Genomic DNA, 22,982 nt, shown 5'->3' on the forward strand with positions numbered 1-22,982 from the left:
TTACCTGTATAAACAGTCATTTTGCTACATTGTCTTAAAAATCTGATTTATTTGCACAAAGGGATCTGGAAAATGTGTACTGTATGAGTGCTTTATGACAACATTTGTTGTCTGAGCATCAAGTATTAAATAAAGTTGTGCACTGCCTGTTTTATGTATGAAGATATTGAATAGACACATAAACATTGTGCATTTTGTCCATTAGCTGAGAGCATGTAAAGTATTAAGATAATTAAAGAGATATATCTGAGAAATAAAACTAACGTAAAACAGAAGTAGGGTATCTAGTTTATTTCTGCTTGGGAGAAATAAATTGAAACATTATACATATGATATTTTCTAGTGTAGAAGATTTGCATGCTATAAATATTGATGTATTTTATATCCTGTTATCTGGAAAGGATTTGTAAAGCTAATTCTTATTTGGTAAGCAAGCTGTACACACTGCTGGTTAGGTTGTGGAAGGTACAATGAGTTTCTATCAATGTCTTCATCATTTAGAAAGTTTGATTTTTCTAAGAAAATACTGAAGGAATTGTTTATGCCTGCAGGGAAAGGAAGACAGGGGTGTAATACGTGTCGCACACTTCTCCAAAAGTATATTTGCCAGCATCATGAAACTTTACACAAAGTTGTGGACCTTTAGTTTGGTGTGCTGCCTAGCCCAATATGTATGTGTAGAGTTATGACCCTTGACTTAGTTAAATGCAATATTTTGTTGCACATATCTCCCAAAGTACATCGGCCAACCCCAAAGTACATCGGCCAACCCCAAAGTACATTGGCCAGAGTCACAAAAATTTACAGGAACTGTAAGCAGTACTGTGAAGTTATGCACCTTGTGTCTTATGTGCTGCTTCGACCAATAATTTCATAGTAATGGCCTTTGACTCTTTGAAAATAATGCCTTGGCATATATAGCATACCTTCTTGTGTCCATGCATACTTCCAAAAGAATGACAGCCAGAGTCATGAAACTTTACAGGAATGTTAACCAGCATGTAAAGTTGTCTGCCAAGGTTATATGGTGTAGCTGCTGAAACTAGGAGTTATGGCCCTTGACTTTGCTTAATATATAATTGAATCTTATGAGCTTTATATGTAAAGCATGGAAGCTTATGTCACTCCTGTTCTGGATAAATATATCAGCCAGAGTCATGAAACTTGAAAATGAGACATATACATAGCATAGAACTTTGTGTTATATGTATCTAAAGAAATATTTGATAGTAATAAACCTCCACAAAAATGACTGCATTTGATGGTAGTCTGCATGTGAAGTTGTGCACCTTGGGTCAAGGTAAAAGTCTCTGTTATTTAAACTAGGAAAGAGGGTTTTACTTCTTATCTAGTTGTGTTCTGCCTATGATATGCCAAAGGCAATCTTGGTATCATAGTCATTCAAACTTTCAAAACCTACATGATCTCACACTGGACATACAGTCATTGCTCTGGACAGCTTTGTAGTTCTCAATTCATTTTTTTCTGATGCTTTTAAGTACTGTAAGTAGAAAATTTCTATCCACTCCAATATTGACTGCATTATGACCTGACTGCATATGAAGGTATAAATATTTTTACCTTTCATAAATACAATCTAGAACGATGACATAAGAATTATTTATCAAGGATCACAAGTGGAAGATGTACCTGGAGGTGGATGAGGATGATGAAGATGAGGTGAACATTCTCACATGTATCCGGGACGTGACCTTCACATGGACACCCAAGGGCTCAGTCAAAGTCACACATCCCCCCTACATCATGGAGAAGTGGTGTGTTGGAATTGTGGCAGATATGAACATAGAGTGTCTAATTAATTTTGAGGTATGCTATGTTCCCTGCATAGTTTTTAATCAAATTGGACACATTTCTATGTGTGGATTTGTCGTGAGTATAAAATATCTGAAACAGAAAGACATATAGCACTACCATTACACTTAATGTTGAAATATGTCAATAAAATAAGACAACACATCTAATATTATCTTAAATTCCATATGAGATTTAACACAACTCTTGTAAAACAGCATATATTTGTAAAGGAAATTGATAAAAGTTTTTATTCAACCATTATGAAGCCGTGACTTGTATCAAACATAATATTGTTTTACTTTGCTTTTCAGACTAAGGTGAAGAAGCCCAAGTCATGTAGATATGTACACCATCTTGACCTCATGGGAGCTAGCTCTGGACAAAAAGTGTTGACCTTGACCTTGAACCAGGTGAAAGAGCCAGTAGTTACCTCCCCTGTTCATGGTCCGACCAGGTCCATGGTGAAACCATCCCAGAGTTTTCCCAGCCTGCAGGGAGCATGGAGTGAACGGACAACGTTCATACCCATAACCACACCTGAGAAAAAAGGTTGGTAATAGTTTTAGTATTAACATGTTCATTTTATAGTCAAAGATTAATTTGTTTTAGGTCTTATAATGCTTGTTGGCATGAAGTTTGTCTTTCTTTGTGAGGGAAACTTCTGTGATTAGGCTTTGAATGAAATCAAGGTGAACTTTGTGAGAAACTAAGTATAAACACTGGTGCTAGAGAACTAGCTTACACAGCACCTAGACAATGAGTGAAGAAGCCATCCAATTAACAAAAGCAAGTCCAATCAAAAATCTGTTTAAACAATAGCAGTGCTCAAGCTTGTTTTTTCTAGTTTTGGAAACATTTGCAGTTGATATTTTCTTTTGACGTTAAATTTGAATTGTTTGTCTTTTTGTAACTCTGGTGCATGTGGTTATGATAATAATGGCGAAAAACATGATGTTTATATAAAAAAAGGCTCTGATTTTTTGGGCCATCAAGAATAAAGAAATATATTTAATATATTTACAAAAAAATCATGTTTTGCCTTTCCAACCATTTTAATTCTTGTGGCATAAAACACATTTTGTGTTGGCTGATGTAAAGCAACATGAAGTATACACATTAAAACAGAAGAATGAAATTAAGTTGCCTTGATTCATTGAATATATGTGCAAATTATACTTTAAACTTAGTTGATATGTATACAAGTTATTCATGGATGTATTATTTAATTTTGTTGTGACTGTAAAGTGTCTTGCAACTACATAAAGCACAGAGGTTATAAGTATCTTCCATGGCCAAGAGTGTAAGATAGGTCCATTCCGACAAGAGCGTAGAGTGTTTTGCGGAAACGAGGTTTACCAAGTTTCCGCAAAACACCCTGCGCGAGGGTCGGGATGAACCTATCTTACACGAGTGGCTATGGTAGATGCTTTTTCTCCAACCTCAGTTAAACGAAATTAAGTAAAAAATGTATTTTTTGCTGGAACTCTTGTGCTTAGTGAAAATAATTGCGTATGGGTATGCGATAAATCGTGGTTGTCATGGATATGCGCGCAGTGATTCAGATTATGTTAATAGTCAGATCGGTCTTTTTAAATAGTTCTAAGGAGAGTGAAGCATCGTTATGAAAACTGTTTTATGGTGACATTTGAAGCGAGAAATAATTAATTAACGTTCTAAATATTGCCACAAGACAGGGTTTCCATGATGCTACAGACGACAGTCTTCAACAAGGGAGGTAATTACAATGTAGTGACCTTTAAAAAGGAGTTCCATACGGGCATTTTATCTTCGCCCGTGGGCAAGATTTGAATTTCTAGCATGGTTAAACTATTGGATCTACTTATCTGAGGTGGGAGAATATAATCTCTTAAGATAAAAACATAGAGCGCAGATTATAATCAATAAGATAAAAACATAGGGAGCTCTTCTAAGAAAAATTCAGCATCCATTGTTTTTAGCTCACCAGTCCTAAGCACAAAGTGCTCAAGGTCAGCTGTTGTACTTGCCCTATGTCTGGCGTGTACCCAGACGCTTGATATTTTGTAAGGGGTCTCAGGTTTTCTATATATTTATAAAGATAATTTCTTTGAAAATCTTCTGCTCTGAAACTGCAAATCCCAGGCCTTTGATATTTGGTATGTAGTCTCATATAGGGGACCTTTACCAAGGCTTCTAAATTACAACCCTTGACATCCCTTGGGTTGAATCTAGGCCCTCACCAGGGTTCTCGGGATTTCTAGATACTTATATAGGTAAATCTTTGAAAATCTCTGAAACCAGAAGGTTCAGACCCTTGATATTTGGTATGTAGCCCCATGTAGTAGCCCCATGTAGTAACTACCTACACCAATAGCATCTGATGACTTCCTTAGCATCCTATGACTTGCTTAGCAACAATGACTTCCTTATCAACCACTAACTTACTCAGCAACCAAGGATTTCCTTAGTAACCAATGACTTCCTTAGCAACAACTTTCTTCCTTAGCAACCATTGACCTCCTTAGCAACCACTTTCTTCCTTAGCAACCATTGACTTCCTTGTCAATCATTGACTTCCTTTTCATTCTATGACTTTTTTAGCAACCATTGGCTACCTAAGCAACCAATTTCTTCCCCAGCAACCACTTACTTCTCTAGCCACCATTGACTTCCCCAGCAACCGATGACTTCTTTAGCAACCGTCTTCTTAGAAACTACCTTCATCCATAGCATCCAATGAGTTCCATAGGAACAGTCGGCTTCCATTGCCATCACATCCATTGTCTTTTGGAACAACGAGCTTACAATTTCATGACTTCCCTAGAAATAATATTGATATTTCATTACAAGGACTAACTTCCTTATCAATCATCAAATTACTCTGCAACCACTTACTTCCTTAGCAAGCAGCAGCATCCGTAATTACCACTGACTTGTTGGTCATTTAAATTAATTGAGCGATGCCATTTTGACTCTCTTGTTATGTTCTAATGGTTGATATTATTTAGAGAAATATTTTCAAATTATAATTTGTAATGTGTTTGATAATGTTTAACATTTGGCAAGTATTTTTAGGGCAAGATAAATGTATGTTATTTAATCTTGTATTATAATTTCTATTAGTGTAACCTTTGCTAACATGTAGTTTATCAATCTGGAATACATGGTTTTGGAAGAGCTTACTTTGTAGCTTGACATTTTACAACCTAACTTTTCATGAGTAGTGTGGTAATTGTGTGTGGCATTTATGCATAATTTGCATTCCTTTCTTTGAAATATTGCATTCAGACATCACTTGTTTAAGAAAATGAAACAGAAACTAACAACTTAAGTACAATGTTGTATTTTGTTCAGTGATGTTTATGTTTAAGCCTTACAGAATTTCTGGCTTAATCTTGCCAATCAGTGAGTAGTTATTTGTTTTATGCCCAGTTGTTCCTCTTACTTATATCAAGGGTTGGAAAAGATTGGAAGTGCTCTTTCAAGTTTTTTTCTTTTCATTCAGTTTACCTGGTATTGTTTCTAATATAATCATATGTTTACAAAATGTTATGCATTTGAGGAAGTTTGCTGTTAGATATAACAGGGAAAACAGATTATTTATATTGGAAATTTTGTCTTTATTTAGGTGACAGCTGACAGTTTTAACTGCCTGTGTGCTTTAAGGATTTTTAATACATTTTTAACCAAAAATATTGTGTCTGTTTTCCCCACACTAAATAGGTGCACAATTTTTATTTTGTGGGTTCTTAGTCTGACTGGGACTTGAACAATGCCAAATTTGACACTCCTCTTTCAAGTTATGGAAATAGATCAAGTTCCTGTGAAGATGAACCTTTGGATTGCATTTTGAATGATGGAGTCAAGGTCAAGGACACGGTTACTAAACTTGAAAATTCACTGTAAGGAAGCAAATTTTCATTATGTGATTGCAAATGTGAAAGTCCACTCTGATATTCACTCATAATTTTTATATTTTCTTTCTTGACGGTTAAAACCACATTAAAAAATGACCTAGCCCACCACTTGATTTCGACTTTCATGTGGTATATTGTCGGTGTGTCGTGATGTATGCAATCAGCTATGCAAAACACCACACAAGATAAAACAGTAATTTTCCTGTTGTTGTTTTTTAATTAAAAGCTTATATAAACCATTTATAGGAATTTTGCAAGACCAATGATGTTTTTGAAGGAAATCAAAAAATTTAAATTATGCGAACGACCACACTCAGAATTAAAAAAAAAATATTGACATGGTCTTTACCCTATGTTCTAAAACATGATCTAGACCTGGAAGGAGGTGCAAATGAAGCCTCTGTGATGCCAATTCATTAATAAATTACTGTTTTGAACTTTTTTGATTAAAAACATCCATTTTGTTGTGTCAACTTCACCATGGTTGTTCTCCTTATGTTTGTTAACCCTCACATTTAAACTGGTTATTAGTCAATAATTTTAGTTACGAATGATGTGTTGAGATTTAACATGGTAAATAGCAAGCTCATGTCTAGATCATGTTAAGTACATAGAGTCTAGATCATGTTATGTACATAGGGTCTAGATCATGTTAAGAACATAGGGTCTAGATCATGTTAAGTACATAGGGTCTAGATCATGTTAAGAACATAGGGTCTAGATCATGTGGTCTAGATCATGTTAAGAACATAGGGTCTAGATCATGTTAAGTACATAGGGTCTAGATCATGTTAAGAACATAGGGTCTAGAACATGTTAAGAACATAGGGTCTAGATCATGTTAAGTACATAGGGTCTAGATCATGTTAAAAACATAGAGTCTAGATCATGTTAAGTACATAGGGTCTAGATCATGTTTTAGAACATAGGGTAAAGATCATGTCAATTTTGTTCTCGATGTGGCAATTCGTAAGCGGTGCTTTAGAGCCTTCATAGCAAATTTAGACAGTAATTGATACAAAATAAATTTTAAATGAAATTCTCATTGAATTCTAAGGTCACAGTGACCTTTAACGCGAAAATGTTAAAGTGTCTCCCAGTGTTATCTCAACAATGCCTGGACCTATGGTCATCAAACTTGACATGGAGGCTGGGCCTGACCAATAGATGACCTCTATTGATTTTAGGGGTCATTGGGTCAAAGGTCACAGTGCTTTTGAATGCGAAAATGTTGTTTGTCTGCACTCTGCCCTCAGACTTGACTTCGAGGTTGGGCCTGACCTGTAGATTACCCCTTTTGATTTTAGGGTTAGGATCAGCAGGTCAAAGGTCAAGGTCCTGGTGATCTTGAATGCAAAAAGCTTGTCTGTGTGACAAGTTGACAATGCCTGCACCCATGGCCTTCAAACTTGACATCGAGTGTTTGGGTGACCAGTTATGACTCCTATGGATTTTGAGGTTATAGAATCAAAGGTCATGGTCATAACTCATATTCATCATTAAAATTTTGTCATATTTACTTATTTCCAGCTGCTAAGAGGATACATTTTTATCTTTAAATATCAGTCATCATCTGAACATGATTAAAACTGTACCGTAATTTCTCGACTATAAGACGGGAAAATTTGGTCCTGATTTTGAACCTTAAAGTAGGGGGTCTTATAGGCGAGTCTATAAGAATTTCATAAAGAATAGAGTCATAATCAGGAATATTCAACATAAGGTATTCAACTGACTGATTTATTGTCTGTGGATGACACCCCAATAAAAGTGACACGATCACACCCATCGGATTAAGACGACCATAGATCTGCTTTGTTTCGCTACGATGAACACTCAATATAACACATATTATCGGTCCAAACACATTGTTTTTCACAGGAGACATATTTTGTTACCTTTAAATTATTTTAAAATAAAAATATTTTGACAATTTTTTTTTTTAAAAATGCATTGTTATTTTTTCTATGTCGTAAATAAAACTTACTTTTTTCTTACTATAAGGCTTTGCATATACAGTCAAACCTGTATTAAGTGGCCACCCTTGGGAAATGATCAAAGTGGCTGCTTAAGACAGGTGGCCACTTAATCCAGGTTTGACATTTTCGCCTCTTTAGCTTTATTCAGAGATGGAGTATGTTTCTTAACCACCACCTCACACCACAATCAGTAACCTCTGTATCAATTTTATAGATAAAATAACTTTATTTTAAATTTATAAATAAAATACATTAGATAAATGTTGATACAAGGCATAAACAAAACACACCACATATCAGTCTACACATTTACACAACTACATGTACATTCACATTTTTGAGTTCACTTTTTAAAGAAGTCCGTACATTCGATAAATGTTGATGCATAGCATAAACAAAACACACCACATATCAGTCTACACATTTACACAACTACATGTACATACACATTTTAGTGAATTCAGTTCCTCATGTCCTGTCATTTTCCTCTGTCTTTTTGCGTTTGGATTTCTATTGCTTTCATATTCCTCCACAATTAAGAAAAGTAAGAAATTTATTTGAGTCCTTCCACAGTTAAAATCTTGGCAACACTTCTTGCACTATGGCTGTTTTCTTATAACTTTATACACTCGACACGTTCTTTTAGAGTCAAACACTTTCGATTAGTCTTATTTTCAGCCATAATCAAAGTTAAAAAAAATATCAAGAACATTGCATTGTGTAAATATCCGTTCATAGAAATTTAAATCCGTGCACTTTATAATAACTTTATGAAAATAATATTGAAGTGAATAAAAATCGTAACTAGTTTCAGGCCTTCGAATGACAATGCAAGCTGTGAATTCATAATAACCGGTGTTTTTGTCGGTTTTTAATAATTAACTTCGTAATTATTTAATTATCTTATTAATTGTGTCATTAATTGTGTCAATTCTGATCAAAACATTCGCCGACGTGAAATAAACATGATTTCTCGATGAGTAAACACGCATGGCAATCGTGTGATGCAATATTCATTTTCATTGGATGACGGAGAAACCTGAGGCCGTCATTCTTTTCCGTAAACTTCTATACGCAATTAAAGCTATGTATTGGAAAAATTTATAAGCGGAAGTGTCAGTGACAAGGGATTAGTGGCCGCTAGTTAGTGTTTATATGGCTTCATGGGGACAAAATTTAGTGGCCGCGTTAGACAGTTGGCCGCTTAATACACGTACATTATATAGTTAAAACATACGGGGGGAATTTGGAGTTGCCTGTTAAGGCAGGTGGCCATTTAAAGCAGGTGACCGTTCAACCAGGTTTGACTGTATCATGCACATGCATGTAACTAGCAGATTTCAATACATATTTCATTAATCATTACATTAATTTATCCGCTATCATCAAAATTTAAGTCCCATCAACTGCAATCCAAACAAACACTTGCGAAAATATAACTCATTAACACATGTAATGGAATTTGTTCTGTTTGTCGGCTGCAGATCAAACAGTACAATTTGTGACGTCACAGCACGAGCTGTGTAAAGATCAAAGATGCACTGCAATGGTTTGTATTTAAATAGGTCAATCAAATACTGTATGAACCCACTTAAATCCCAAAATTGCGTCTAGGCTGGTTCAAACATACCATACCATCGGAAAATAGAAATCAATAATCCCAAGCAAATGAACAAATTTAGTTGATATTTGACTGTTAAGGTTGAACATTATCACAGACTTGGAGAATTTTAAGTGCTGGATTTGCTTTAAAAATCTACCCCGTCTTATAAACGAGTCTAGACAAAAACACCAGATTTCATGGGCAAAGTTAGGGGGTCGTCTTATAAGCGGATCGCCTTATAGTCGGGAAAATATGGTACCTACTGTCCTCACTTTGAAAGGTCATAATCTTAAAACTGCCTCAAAGGCATATGAGCTGTCATTTTGGTCCATGCACATTTCATTCAGTTGTCCAAATAATTCATGGCGCTAAGTGGTGGGGGGGGGGGGGGCATAATGTTTGACAATAACTGTTGTTTATTGTAGATATTGACACTCCAGTTTGCTCTTCAGCTGCCAGGTCAATCACATCCCTGCATATTGAAAAGACTTGCAGAGCACATGGTACAAACAAGCTCAGGTTTAGGTCAAAGGTCATATGACTACATTTTGTGTCCGCTCATATCTCTTGAACCACTTCACGGATTTTGAAATGAGTAACTGCAAATGTTCACCGTATAGAGAATTTGTGCATAGGGCATGTTACAAACAGCTGTGTTTAAGGTCAATGTCACAGACTCTCAAAGGTTATAGGCTATATTTTGTGTCTGTTCTATTTCTCTAAAAGATAATTGTCTAGTTTGGTGTTGCTCTTAGAAAATGTATGCACAAGGGAATAAGAAGCCCAGTAAGTTATCTTTGTGTGTATAAAGAGAACATGTGAAGGAAAATATACCAAGTCAGTAACCTTTGTATGTGTATAGGAAACATGTGAAGAAAATGATGCAGAGTCAGTTATCCTTGTATGTGTAAAGAGAACATATGAAGAAAAAGATGCTCAGTCAGTTATCTTTGTATGTGTATAGAGAACAAGTGAAGAAAAATATACCCAGTCGATATCTTTGTATATATGTATAACGAACATGTGAAGAAAAAGAAATACAGTCAGTACCTTGTATGTGTATAGAGAACATGTGAAGAAAAAGATGCCCAGCCAGTTATCTTTGTATGTGCATAGAGAACATGTGAAGAAAAAGATACCCAGTCAGTTATCTTTGTATGTGTATAGAAAACATACAAAAAATATATTGATTCAGTTACCTTTGTATGTGTATAGATTACGTATGAAAAAAGATGCCCAGTCAGTTATCTTTGTATGTGTTTAGAGAACATATGAAGAAAAAGGTGCACATTCAGTTATCTTTGTATGTTTATAGAGAACATATGAAGAAAAAGGTGCACAGTCAGTTATCTTTGTATGTGCATAGAAAACATGTGAAGAAAAAGATACCCAGTCAGTTATCTTTGTATGTGTATAGATAACATATGAAGTAAAAGATACCCAGTCAGTTATCTTTGTATGTGTATAGATAACATATGAAGTAAAAATATACCTAGTCAGTTATCTTTGTATGTGTATAGAGAATATATGAAGAAAAAGATGCACAGTCAGTTATCTTTGTATGTGTAAAGAGAACATATGAAGTAAAAATATACCCAGTCAGTTATCTTTGTATGTGTATAGATAACATATGAAGTAAAAATATACCTAGTCAGTTATCTTTGTATGTGTATAGAGAACATATGAAGAAAAAGGTGCACAGTCAGTTATCTTTGTATGTGTAAAGAGAACATATGAAGTAAAAAGATACCCAGTCATTTATCTTTGTATGTGTATAGATAACATATGAAGTAAAAATATACCTAGTCAGTTATCTTTGTATGTGTATAGGTAACATATGAAGAAAAAGATACCAAGTTATTATTAAATGTATTAACTATTCTTGTTTTATGCTCTTGAAACCGTAAATTAGTACAATATCTCCCACTAGAATTTGTCTTAATCTACAGTAAATACTGGAACAATTAAATTAAGGATTTAGATCATCGTTTGGATCAAGAATCAATATATATTTCATCAAAATCTAATTGAGAAAAATACACTCTTTTCTAATTGGAAATTTTAAACTGAATAAGCTAAACAAAAATGATGATATTTTACGATTGCCAAAGGAGTTGAACCATTCATGAAATGTTTTGTTTTGAAATGAATATATGTTCACAGTGTTTCAAACCAGCTAATAAATACCTGCTTGCCAATGTTACCTTAGTATATTTAGAAACAAAAACTGAAAACTGTTTCCCCGGAGATGAGTTCCCGGCATGTTGTATGTAGGACTGCAGTCTTCGGATAACTAGCTACTTACAGTGCAGACACTGTGTCCAGGAATTTAAGTGTTGGCTCAGCAGGGATTTCAGCCTGCTTAGCTTACTGCACAGATTCCGAGATTTTTCTAATGTGTTTTACATCTACATGCTCTCTGGTTTAGTTTATTGTAACAGTGTTATGTTGCTTTTACAAAGGAATATGCCAAATCCTTTTGGGAATACTTATTTTGCAAATGTACATGTGCCATTGCCTACTTAAGATTAATCATGTCATATAACTATGGAACACAGTGAAGTTAAATAGTAATAGACAGGATCAAGAGATGCCAAAGCATAATTACATGAAATTGCAAGAAAAAATTCTTTGAGATTTTTTGGGTGGAACCAAATGGGAAACATTGACAGCTCAGGCCACTACTTTTATATGAATTGGTTTACAAAACCGGCGGGTCTAATTTTCCGATGAGTACAAAAATAAATAAATTGAATTTCACTTTTTTTTTCAAAATTATTTTCCGACCGTATTGATTTTGGGGCGAAACAAAAAAAAACCCAAACAGATAAGAGTATGAATGCAGTAGATCTCGACTTGTTTGTTATTTTGAAGTATCATTTTGGGGTTTCTTATCGCTGGTTGGCCCCAGTAAAGTAATTCTGCGGGCTGACGTGAATGTTCTTTTTCACAATTATTTGGTACAATCCTTTAATATTCTATGTGGTCACATAATACATACTTATTCTTTAAATACCTATATTTTCGAGGTAGGGCCACTAATACTCTTTCAAGATAACATGTTGCATTTTTGATAATTTAACATAACATGTATGAGGTAAAATTATAAGTAGAAGGGGAATTAAATTTTCTATATTTGTCCAGGAGAAAAAGATTAATGATTTGTCGGTTTGACCTCTATTAAAATAAAAATTGATTTCTGTATGGGCAGAGATTCTCTGAATATAAGTCATGTTTTAAAAGTTTGTGTATTACTGTTAAAACTCAAATCTAGGTCTAGTTTGGTTTTTAGTTTTTCAGGAATTGCTTTCGTTTTCACAATATTAAAGCTCAAATGTCTTCATAAAATGTTACTTCCTTGTTTACAAAATTGGTAATTATTTCACTTTATTGACATTTTCCAATATTGAAATAACTGAGACAATGTTTAGAAAATGTAATGTATCGTTTTAATACAGTGCAATTTTTGTGTATTTTAATGCGTAAAATGCGCCTTCTCTTTGTTTGTTTTTTAAATTTAATATTGGTCAGTTTTTAAGTGTTCTGCATTCACTTTTGCTTTAGCATACCCTTAAAGCTAAACAAATATATCTTGCTGAGTGATATTCAATGTATCTTTGATAAAAAGTGTAGTTTATACATGTATACATGTTTTATAGTCAATTTCATTGATGTTTCATATGCACAGTATGTAAAATTTAAACTGTGTGTTTAATTAGAACTTTGAATGTTTGAGTGTATAAACACATGCATTAATAGCAGTTTAAGAATTTAAAATGTCAAGTAAATGATATAAATTTTCAATGTTGTTATGTTGTTCTCTGATTTTCACCCTTTAAGAGTATGTTTTGTGACTTTTTTCCTCTTTTTTTGTCCAGGGGGACATTTTTTCCAAAAATTCTTGTAAACCAAAAAATAAAAAAGGAGTGGCCTCAATGATTTATTAATTTGTATCAGAAGCGTTTGAATCATTACAGGAGTCACAGACTGTGTACATACATTTGTATTTTCAGGGACACCAGATATGTGGGCAAGTGTTGTAGCAGGAAGGAAACCCTCATTATCAGAATTTCCTAAGCCCAAACATGTTCCGGGTACAACCATGACACTACATGCCCCACCCATCCAGTTTCCATGGCAACAAGGCCAATATCAAGGTCAAGGTCAGACCTTTACTGCTGGACAGTATTCAGGTCATGTTCAAGGTCAGCCATTTGTGACTGGTTCCCACCAGCATATGAACAAATCTCCATCATCACCAAGTGCTATGGGTTACCTAAACAACAAAGGTCCGGGTCAGTATCATTCACCAGGTCAAATATCTCCTGGTCAGAACTTGTATCCATGGTATCAGGGTCAAGATCATGACAATATATGTCAAGGCAATCAACAGCAGAGTACATTGGAAGATAACATTTCACCAGGCCAGGTTATAGCCCCTGGATATCTGGCAACCTCTGACAGCAAACTTACTGCCAGTAATTTAAAATCAAAAGTTACATTTTCATTGACTGATTCTGCATCTTCAAAGAGTACAGAAAGTGGATTCAGTGAGAATCTGGGAAGAAACACAGAAACATATGCATCAGTGTGCACCAAGTGCAAAGCTGTGCTAGAGGATACACACAACAGAGATGATATTGACAAAAGTGCAGGGCAAGACTGCCAACATGGAAAACAAAGGAGCATGAATGAAGGAGACAGAAGAGTTAATAGGCAGGAAAGACAATCACAATATAGAGGCACAAAGAAGAATACAGAAACCAGACATTGGCAGTACCAAAATAGGACACCGACAGAGTTTAAAGGCCAAAGTCAGTGCCATTATGGTGATAGAGAAAAAAAATACTATAGAGATGAAGGGCATTATTATAGTAAACATGGAAATGTTCATTTAAGGGGTCAGAGGTCAGATAATCAAAGAGGTTATCATAACAGGTACAGAGGGAGGGGAAGAGGAGGGAGGGACATTTATCACAGGGGTGATGTGGGTCAGGTGAAGGAACAAAGGAGTGAACCACTGCTGGACGGTGGGGAGATGGAACAGGACAACAGGCAGATAAGACGGGCAGTCAGCTCACCAGATAAAACATATGGGAACGACCATGTAGAGTTTAAGTTTGAAGTTAAGCATGAAAGAGATGAAAAGGGGTGTAACAAGATAGATAGTGATAATAAAAAAACACTCGAATCTAGTGATAGTGTTGACTCTTTTGAGAAGGAAATGGTTGATAAGATGGAATGCCTGAATGTCAGCTCTAAGCATGAGGCATCTAGTCCAACATCAGGTGACAGGTCGGGGTGGGTATTTGTGGAACATAGACATTCCAAAAAGGAGGAGGTTAGTCAGAGATACTCATCAGGGTTTTATAGGATGAGAGCACACTCAGATAAGGCTATAGGGATCAATAACAATGAAAGGGACTCAAGAAAAAGGGGCCATAACCAGAAAGAGGAGTTTTCAGAAAGGGGACATCGTGATTGTTCAGGTCACCATAAAAATAGGGGAAGAGGTAGAGGGAAGGTGCATTTTGGAGGCAAAAGTCAACAAAAGCTGCAGCAATATAAAGGAACGGGTGATAACAACAATTCTTAAACTGTGATGTCATATTTATGCCCCCCTTCGAAGAAGAGGGGTATATTGCTTTGCACAGGCATGTCGGTTGGTCCGTCGGTAGACCAAAGCTTGTCCGAGTGATAACTCAACAATTCCTGAACATATGGTCTTCAAACTTGACATGAAGGTTGGGCCTGACCAGTAGATGACCCCTATTGATTTTAGGGTTCATCGGGTCAAAGGTCAAGGTCACAGTGACCTTTAATGGTAAAATAATTTTAAAGCTTGTCCGAGTGATAACTCAACAATGCCTGCACCTATGGCCCACAAACTTGACTTGGAGGTTGGGTCTGACCAGTAGATGACCCCTTTTGTTTTTGGGGGTCATCAGGCCAAATGTCAAGGTCACAGTGACCTTGAATGGTATAAGGTTGTCTGAGTAATAACTCAACAATGCCTGCACCCATGGCCATCAAACTTGACTCGGAGGTTGGGCCTGACCAGTAGATGGCCCCTATTGATTTTAGGGGTCATTGGGCGAAAGGTCAAGGTCACAGTGACTTTGAACGACGAAAGGTTGTTGGAATGATAACTCAACAATGCCTGCACCCATGGCCCTCAAACTTGACTTGGTGTTGTGTCTGACCTGTAGATGACCCCTTATGATTTTAGGGGTCATCGGTCAAAGGTCAAGGTTACAGTGACCTTGAACGAAAAAAGCTTGTCTGTGTGATAACTTGTCAATGCCTGCACCCATGGCCTTCAAACTTGACATTTAGATTTTTGGTGACCAGCTGATGACTCCTATGGATTTTGAGGTCATAGAGTCAAAGGTCATGGTCATAACACACTCTATCCTCAAACTTTGAATGGTCATAATCTTAAAACTGCCTCAACGGCATCCAATGTCAGTGACAAATCAGCTGTCATTTCGGTCCATGCATATTTCATTCAATTGTCCATATATTCCTGACAACATGGCGCTCAGGGGGGGGGGGGGGGGATAATGTTTGACAAACATCTCTTGTTTTTAAAGATTTGGTATACATTTGTATTTATCTTTTTCTTGATATTTAAAAAGAAATGTTATGATATATTTGAATAAACAAGTCTTAAATAACATGGGCATTAATTTGTCTTTGGATCTTTACGTACTTTCCAAATTTCATTTGTTCTATTTTTGATTTTATATTCTTCAAACCAAATAAAATATATCCATTAAGAGAAAAATATTTTAAATTGCATTGCTTTTATATCAAAGGTTTTCATTTGTTTTGGATTGTCTGAGAGTGATATCCTGTTATTGTATCTGTGTCTTACTCTTCAATAAATAATTTGTGACTGTGATATTGTTTATGAACTAACCAGAACACAAAGTGCTCAAATTTGAGCTGTTGTGATTTGGGACTGTTCGTAATCCACTGTCAACATTTTCCTTCTAGCAATTTCCTCCTAAACCACTATGTCAATTTTCACTAGAATGGTCCTCTTCCAGATTTCTTAAAATAAAAAGGTTCTGTGTAGAATTCTGGTTGCCATGGCAATGAAAGGAAAATTTTGAAATTTCTCCTCAGAAAGCGAGTTTACAAATTCTTTTACAGTAATGGTCTTAAGGTGGTCCTTTTAAATTCAATGAAGCAATGTTGGTATGTAAAAGACTTGGCCGACAGGGGACGGGGCTAGTTTTCACTATATGACAATAATCAACAATTAAACTGTGATCACTGGAGAACGCTGGGGCCCGAGCTAGAACCTTAAGCGATCCGATGTTTCGAAAGACCCTAGTTTACATTTTAGTCTGTTTTGAAATTTCTTACAATTCATTTTCAAAGTTTGTATTTGTCATTCCAGTTTTTTTACTTTGGAATCGATTATGCATTGTGTTGTGGAAATTGCTCATATGTTCAAAGGCTGTCTCATACTGAATGTGAATAAAAATCAGTTTATTTATACAAAAAATAACACATTTTCTAAACAAGCAAATTTGGAATATGACAGTACATATTATGTCTGTCTTGCGGAACTGTTGAATCCTTACCAAGTAATAGCGGTCATGCGTAAATGGTGATAATTGGTTTTTCACACCTTATCAAATTTCCTTTCATCTATCATTGCAATTTTTACAACTTGGGTTGATTTTAACACCTGCAAATCTTGGTTGACTTCAGGGTAATTGTGTGGTATTGTGCATGATTTGTATATTTTGGACCGGCAATGGTGCTTGAGTCCTTGACTTATTTAGGGTTTCAATCCATCCAGTATATTTTATATGAAAATAGAATCAATATTATGGTCAGGACTAATCCTCGACCACAACCATTATAGACACTTTTTGAAGGACCACCTGTTTGATCAATCACAGTTTTACTCTACATATTTATAAAATAATACCTTGGAAACCTTTGAACATCTTTTTCTCTGCAACTGCAAATCCGGAACCTTTGAAATTCCATTTTTAGCTTGACTATTCGAAGAATAGGTGGGCTATACTACTCGCATCGGCGTCCGGTTAAAGTTTAGGGCAAGTTGGGATTTTCACTTATAAGTCCCATACCTTTCATTCAATTGAGTTAATACTTCACACAGTTGTTCAGGGCCATCACATGATGAGGTTAGATAACTCCATATTATTCTTTGCACAGATTATGGCCCCTGATTGACTATGAAACTCAGGTTAAAGTTATAGGGCAGGTTGGGATATTTATAAATAACTTCTATACCCTTTGTTCAATTGACTGAATACTTCACACAGCTGTTCAGGACCATTACCCAATGAGGTTACATAACTCCATATTATCCTTAATACAAGTTATGGCCCCTGATTGTCTTAGGTTAAAGTTTTAGGGCAGGTTAAAGTTTTAGGGCAAGTTGGGATTTTCACTGTAAACTCTAATACCTTACATTCAATTGAGTAAATACTTCACACAGTTGTTCAGGGCCATCACATGATGAGGTTTGATAACCAAATAGACCAAACTTGGTAATATTACATTGTTATTGTATTCACTTCTAAGTCATAGCGGCTAAGTCGAGCGCGCTGTCTTTCGACAGCTCTTGTTAGTCTTATGTAGTTACCCTTGACCAAGAGTGTTGAAATTATATCCCTGGGGTCAAAGCCAGCCACCTTACCTGTGTTCCCAAGTTTTTCAATATACTTGTATAGTAACATTTTGAAAATCTTCTCTGACACCACATGGCCCAGACCTTTGATGTTTGGTATGTAACGTTATGAAGTTGTTCTTTACTAAAAATGATTAAATAATGCTCCTGGGGTCAGAGCTGGCCCAGCCCCGGGGGGTAGTCAGGTTTTCTATAAACTAATATAGTAAGTCTTTGAAAATCTTTGTCTTTATAACCGCAAAGCGCAGACCTTGATATTTGGAATGTAGACTCATGTAATGGTCCTTGACCAATATTGTTAAAATGATGGCCTTGGGTCTGAAGTTCCCAGTGCAAGGAGTCTCAGGTTTTGTATGTATTTATATTAATATCTTTGAAAATTTTCCTCTCGGACACAATCAATGCCAGACCTTTGATGTTTCGTATTTAGTCTTATGAAGTTGCCTTTAACAATATTGTTCAAAGCTGGCCCTGTCCCAGGGGTTCCAAGTTTTCTTTATACTTATATACTGGCATTTTTTTGTAAATCTGTGAAACCACATGGCTCAGACCCTTGCTATTTGTTATGTTGCCAGATCTAGTGGTTAGTAACTACAAACATCCATAGCAACCAATGACTTCCTTACCAAACACTTCCTTACTGAGCAATCAATGTTTTCCCTCGCAACCAATGCCTTCCTTAGCAACCACATTCTTCCTTAGCAAATGGCGACCTCCTTAGCAACCAATGAATTCTTAACCAACCAATGACTTCCTTATGAACCATCATACTTACTAAGCAACCAATGATTTCCTTAACAACCAATAATTTTCTCAGTAACCACTTTCTTTCTAAGCAAAGAATGACTTTCTTAGCAACCACTTTCTTCCTTAGCAACCAGTGACTTCCTAAGCAAACCCTGACCTCCTTATGAACCACTTACTTACTAAGCAATGATTTTCTCAGCAACCCCTTTCTTCCTAAGCAACCAATGCCTTACTTAGCAACGGCTTTCTGCTCTAGCAACCAATGACTTCCTTAGAAGCCAAGGACTGCCTTAGCAACCAAGCCCTTCCATTGCAACTATGACTTTCTTATCAACTACCTTCATTCATAGCAACCAATGTCTTTAGTATTAATAAATGGCTTTCTTAGCACCTACTTACTTTCTGAGCAACCAATGACTTCTTACCAACTCCCTTCATCAATAGCAACCAATGACTTCCTAAGGAACTAAAGACTTCCTTAACAACCAATGATTACCTTTGCAACAACCATTATCCATAGCAACCTCTTTTTAACTTATGACTTCCTTTTCAACAGTTGTTCGGTAAGCGCAGTGGTTAGCGCAGTTGCTTCTTACCAAGGCAACTCGGGTTTGATTCTCAGCCTGGGAGCATGTGAGTTTTTTTAAGTGGTCTTAAAGCCAGACAATTGGGTTTTCTCCAGGTACTCAGGTTTCCCCAAGAATACAAGACCACACTCATGGCAACATTGTGTCAACGAGAGTGACTAAATATAAGTTATCATAACTTCCTTCACAATCATTGTAAAATATATAATGTTTAAATTAATGACTTACTTAGGAATTTATTACTTCCTTAGTAACCAATGATAACCTTAGCAACAACCTTCATTCATAACAACCTATGATTTCTTTTTCAACTAATGACTGCCTTAACAACCACTAACTACCTTAGCTATCAATGACATCTTTAGCAACCATTGTCTTCCATAGGAACAGTCACCTTCATTATCATCACATCCGGGAACACTCCGGTGACAATGTTTTGACTTCCCTGGAAATACTTGGGAAGGACTAAACTCCTTATCAACCATCAAATTACTTGGAAACCACTGACTTCCTAGGCAAGCAGCAACATCCTTCATCAACACTGATCTTTTAGTTATTTTAATCAGGTGAGCAATAGAAGGCTGGGATGGTCCTTTTTATTGTTATTTATTTATTTGATGCATTTCTTTAACACTGTGTGATCCATGTCAATTGTTAAAATACCTTGTATTCCATTCCAGGGTAACAAGTTAACCTCTTTTTAATCATTCTTTTTTTTTTCATTTACAAATCAAGTTTCATTTCTGTTCCAGTGAGACTGTTTTTTCTTCATCATTGTTAAGAATGTTGTCACTCATACAGGAATTAAAAACACATATGTGACTCATGTCCTTGTGTTATGATAACTTGAAAAAGACATAAGAAGTTCCCTTTGGAAATAATCTCAGTTAGGAAATAAACTTAGTTATTTGCATATCAGTTTAAATTTTGAAGTTTGACCCCCAATCAGATTTCTACAATTATTAAGCTTAGACCTTATATGTTTCTGAGAAATATTACTGCACAACAACCACCTGCTCGAATAATTATTTCCAGTGAAATACAGCCAACAATGTCATGTGTTGTTTAACTCTAGAAACTCCCACTGCCTTGCACATCAACTCCAGGTACTGCCATGGCCTTTCATGTCATACCTCTAGGCACTGCAATAGCCTTGCAAGTCACCTGTGTCACATACCTCTAGGTACTGCCATGGCCTTGCAAGTTACCTCTTGGTGTCACATACCTCTAGGCACAACCATGGTCTTGCAAGTCACCTCTTGTGTCATATACCTCTAGGACCTACCATAGCCTTGCAAGTCACCTGTTGTTGTCACATACCTCGAGGTACTACCATGGCCTTGCACATCAAATATCTCTAGGTACTGCCATGGCCTTGCTAGTCAAATACCTTTAGGTACTGCCATGGCCTTGCACGTCACATACCTCTAGGCACTGCCATGGCCTAGCACGTCACATACCACTAGGTACTGCCATGGCCTTTCATGTCACATACCTCTTGGTACTGCCATGGCCTTGCACGTCACATACCTCTAGGTACTGCCATATGGCCTTGCATGTCACATACCTCTAGGTACTGCCATGCCTTGTACGTCACATTCCTCTTGGTACTGCCATATGGCCTTGCACTTCACATACCTCTTGGTACTGCCATATGGCCTAGCATATCGCATACCTCTTGGTACTGCCATATGGCCTTGCACGTCACATACCTCTATGTACTCCCATGCCTTGTATGTCACATACTTCTAGGTACTGCCATGGCCTTGTACATCACATACCTCTAGGAACTGCCATGCCTTGTACGTCACATACCTCTATGTACTCCCATGCCTTGCACGTCACAAACCTCTTGGTACTGCCATGGCCTTTCACGTCACATACCTCTAGGTACTGCCATATGGCCTTGTAGGTCACATACCTCTAGGTACTGCCATATGGCCTTGTAGGTCACATACCTCTTGGTACTGCCATATGGCCTTGCACGTCACATACCTCTAGGTACTGCCATATGGCCTTGCACGTCACATACCTCTAGGTACTGCCATGCCTTGTACGTCACATACCTCTATGTACTCCCATGCCTTGTACGTCACATACCTCTAGGTACTGCCATGGCCTTGCACGTCACATACCTCTAGGTACTGCCATATGGCCTTGCAGGTCACATACCTCTAGGTACTGCCATATGGCCTTGCAGGTCACATACCTCTAGGTACTCCCATGCCTTGTACGTCACATACTTCTAGGTACTGCCATGGCCTTGTACGTTATATACCTCTTGGTACTGCCATATGGCCTTGTACGTCACATTTCTAGGTACTGCCATATGGCCTTGTATGTCACATACCTCTAGGTACTCCCATGCCTTGTACGTCACATACCTCTAGATACTGCCATATGACCTTGCAGGTCACCTACCTCTATCTACTTTCATGCCTTGCAGGTCACATACCTCTATCTACTTTCATGCCTTGCACGTCACATACCTCTAGGTACTGCCATATGGCCTTGCACGTCACATATCTCTAGGTACTGCCATATGGCCTTGCAGGTCACATACCTCTAGGTACTGCCATATGGCCTTGCAGGTCACATACCTCTATGTACTCCCATGCCTTGTACGTCACATACTTCTAGGTACTGCCATGGCCTTGTACGTTATATACCTCTTGGTACTGCCATATGGCCTTGTACGTCACATACCTCTAGGTACTGCCATATGGCCTTGTATGTCACATACCTCTAGGTACTCCCATGCCTTGTACGTCACATACCTCTTGGTACTGCCATATGACCTTGCAGGTCACCTACCTCTATGTACTCCCATGCCTTGCACGTCACATATCCTAGGTACTGCCATATGGCCTTGCACGTCACATACCTCTAGGTACTGCCATATGACCTTGCACGTCACATACCTCTTGGTACTGCCATGGCCTTGCACGTCACATACCTCTTGGTACTGCCATGGCCTTGCACGTCATATACCTCGATGTACTCCCATGCCTTGTACGTTACATACCTCTTAGTACTACCATGGCCTTGCACATCACATACATCTAGGTACTGCCATATGGCATTGCACTTCACATACCTCTTGGTACTGCCATATGGCCTAGCATGTCACATACCTCTTGGTACTGCCATATGGCCTTGCACGTCACATACCTCGATGTACTCCCATGCCTTGTACGTCACATACCTCTAGGTACTGCCATGGCCTTGCACGTCACATACCTCTAGGTACTGCCATGGCCTTGTACGTCACAACCTCTAGGTACTACCAAGGCCTTGTACGTCACATACCTCTAGGTACTGCCATGCCTTGTACGTCATATACCTCTAGGTACTGCCATGGCCTTGCACGTCACATACCGCTATGTGGGTAATGCAATGGCTTTATTTTTTTCATGTTGTGGCCATTAAGTCGAGTTATTTACGATTCTGACAATATTTTAAATGTTTAAGATATTCACTTGAAATGTTGTACACTGTAGCACGTAATTTTTCAATGACAATATACGTTAGCTGTGTTTATCTTAGTTCCAAATTGTTTTTCACGTTGGTTATCAATGAAAATTGGACGATCGTTGGCGTGTTTCGCTCTTGTTTATAATTTCTTATTATCATTACAAAGGTTGTATGTAAGCATCTGCTATATAGTGATTGAACGTT

General features: G+C 37.0%; 1 protein-coding gene and 1 long non-coding RNA gene across 2 annotated transcripts in view; one reads left to right on the top strand and one right to left on the bottom strand.

Moving 5' to 3' along the window:
• LOC128229667 (uncharacterized) overlaps positions 1 to 15,840 on the top strand; it is a 61,132-nt gene extending 45,292 nt beyond the window's left edge. The window contains exons 18-20 of the mRNA XM_052941448.1: positions 1,630 to 1,827; positions 2,127 to 2,364; positions 13,307 to 15,840. Of these exons, the coding sequence (XP_052797408.1) occupies positions 1,630 to 1,827; positions 2,127 to 2,364; positions 13,307 to 14,889 (2,019 nt within the window). The 3' untranslated portion in view covers positions 14,890 to 15,840. The remainder of the gene's footprint in view (positions 1 to 1,629; positions 1,828 to 2,126; positions 2,365 to 13,306) is intronic.
• The window catches only part of LOC128229681 (uncharacterized), a 44,473-nt gene continuing 23,706 nt past the window's right edge, over positions 2,216 to 22,982 (bottom strand). Inside the window, exons 2-3 of the long non-coding RNA XR_008260118.1 lie at positions 4,445 to 4,614; positions 2,216 to 2,352 (exon numbers count right to left, since the gene is read on the bottom strand). This is a non-coding gene — a long non-coding RNA (uncharacterized LOC128229681). The remainder of the gene's footprint in view (positions 2,353 to 4,444; positions 4,615 to 22,982) is intronic.

This window comes from Mya arenaria, chromosome 1, assembly GCF_026914265.1.
Source record: "Mya arenaria isolate MELC-2E11 chromosome 1, ASM2691426v1".
Taxonomy (NCBI): Eukaryota; Metazoa; Mollusca; class Bivalvia; order Myida; family Myidae; genus Mya; species Mya arenaria.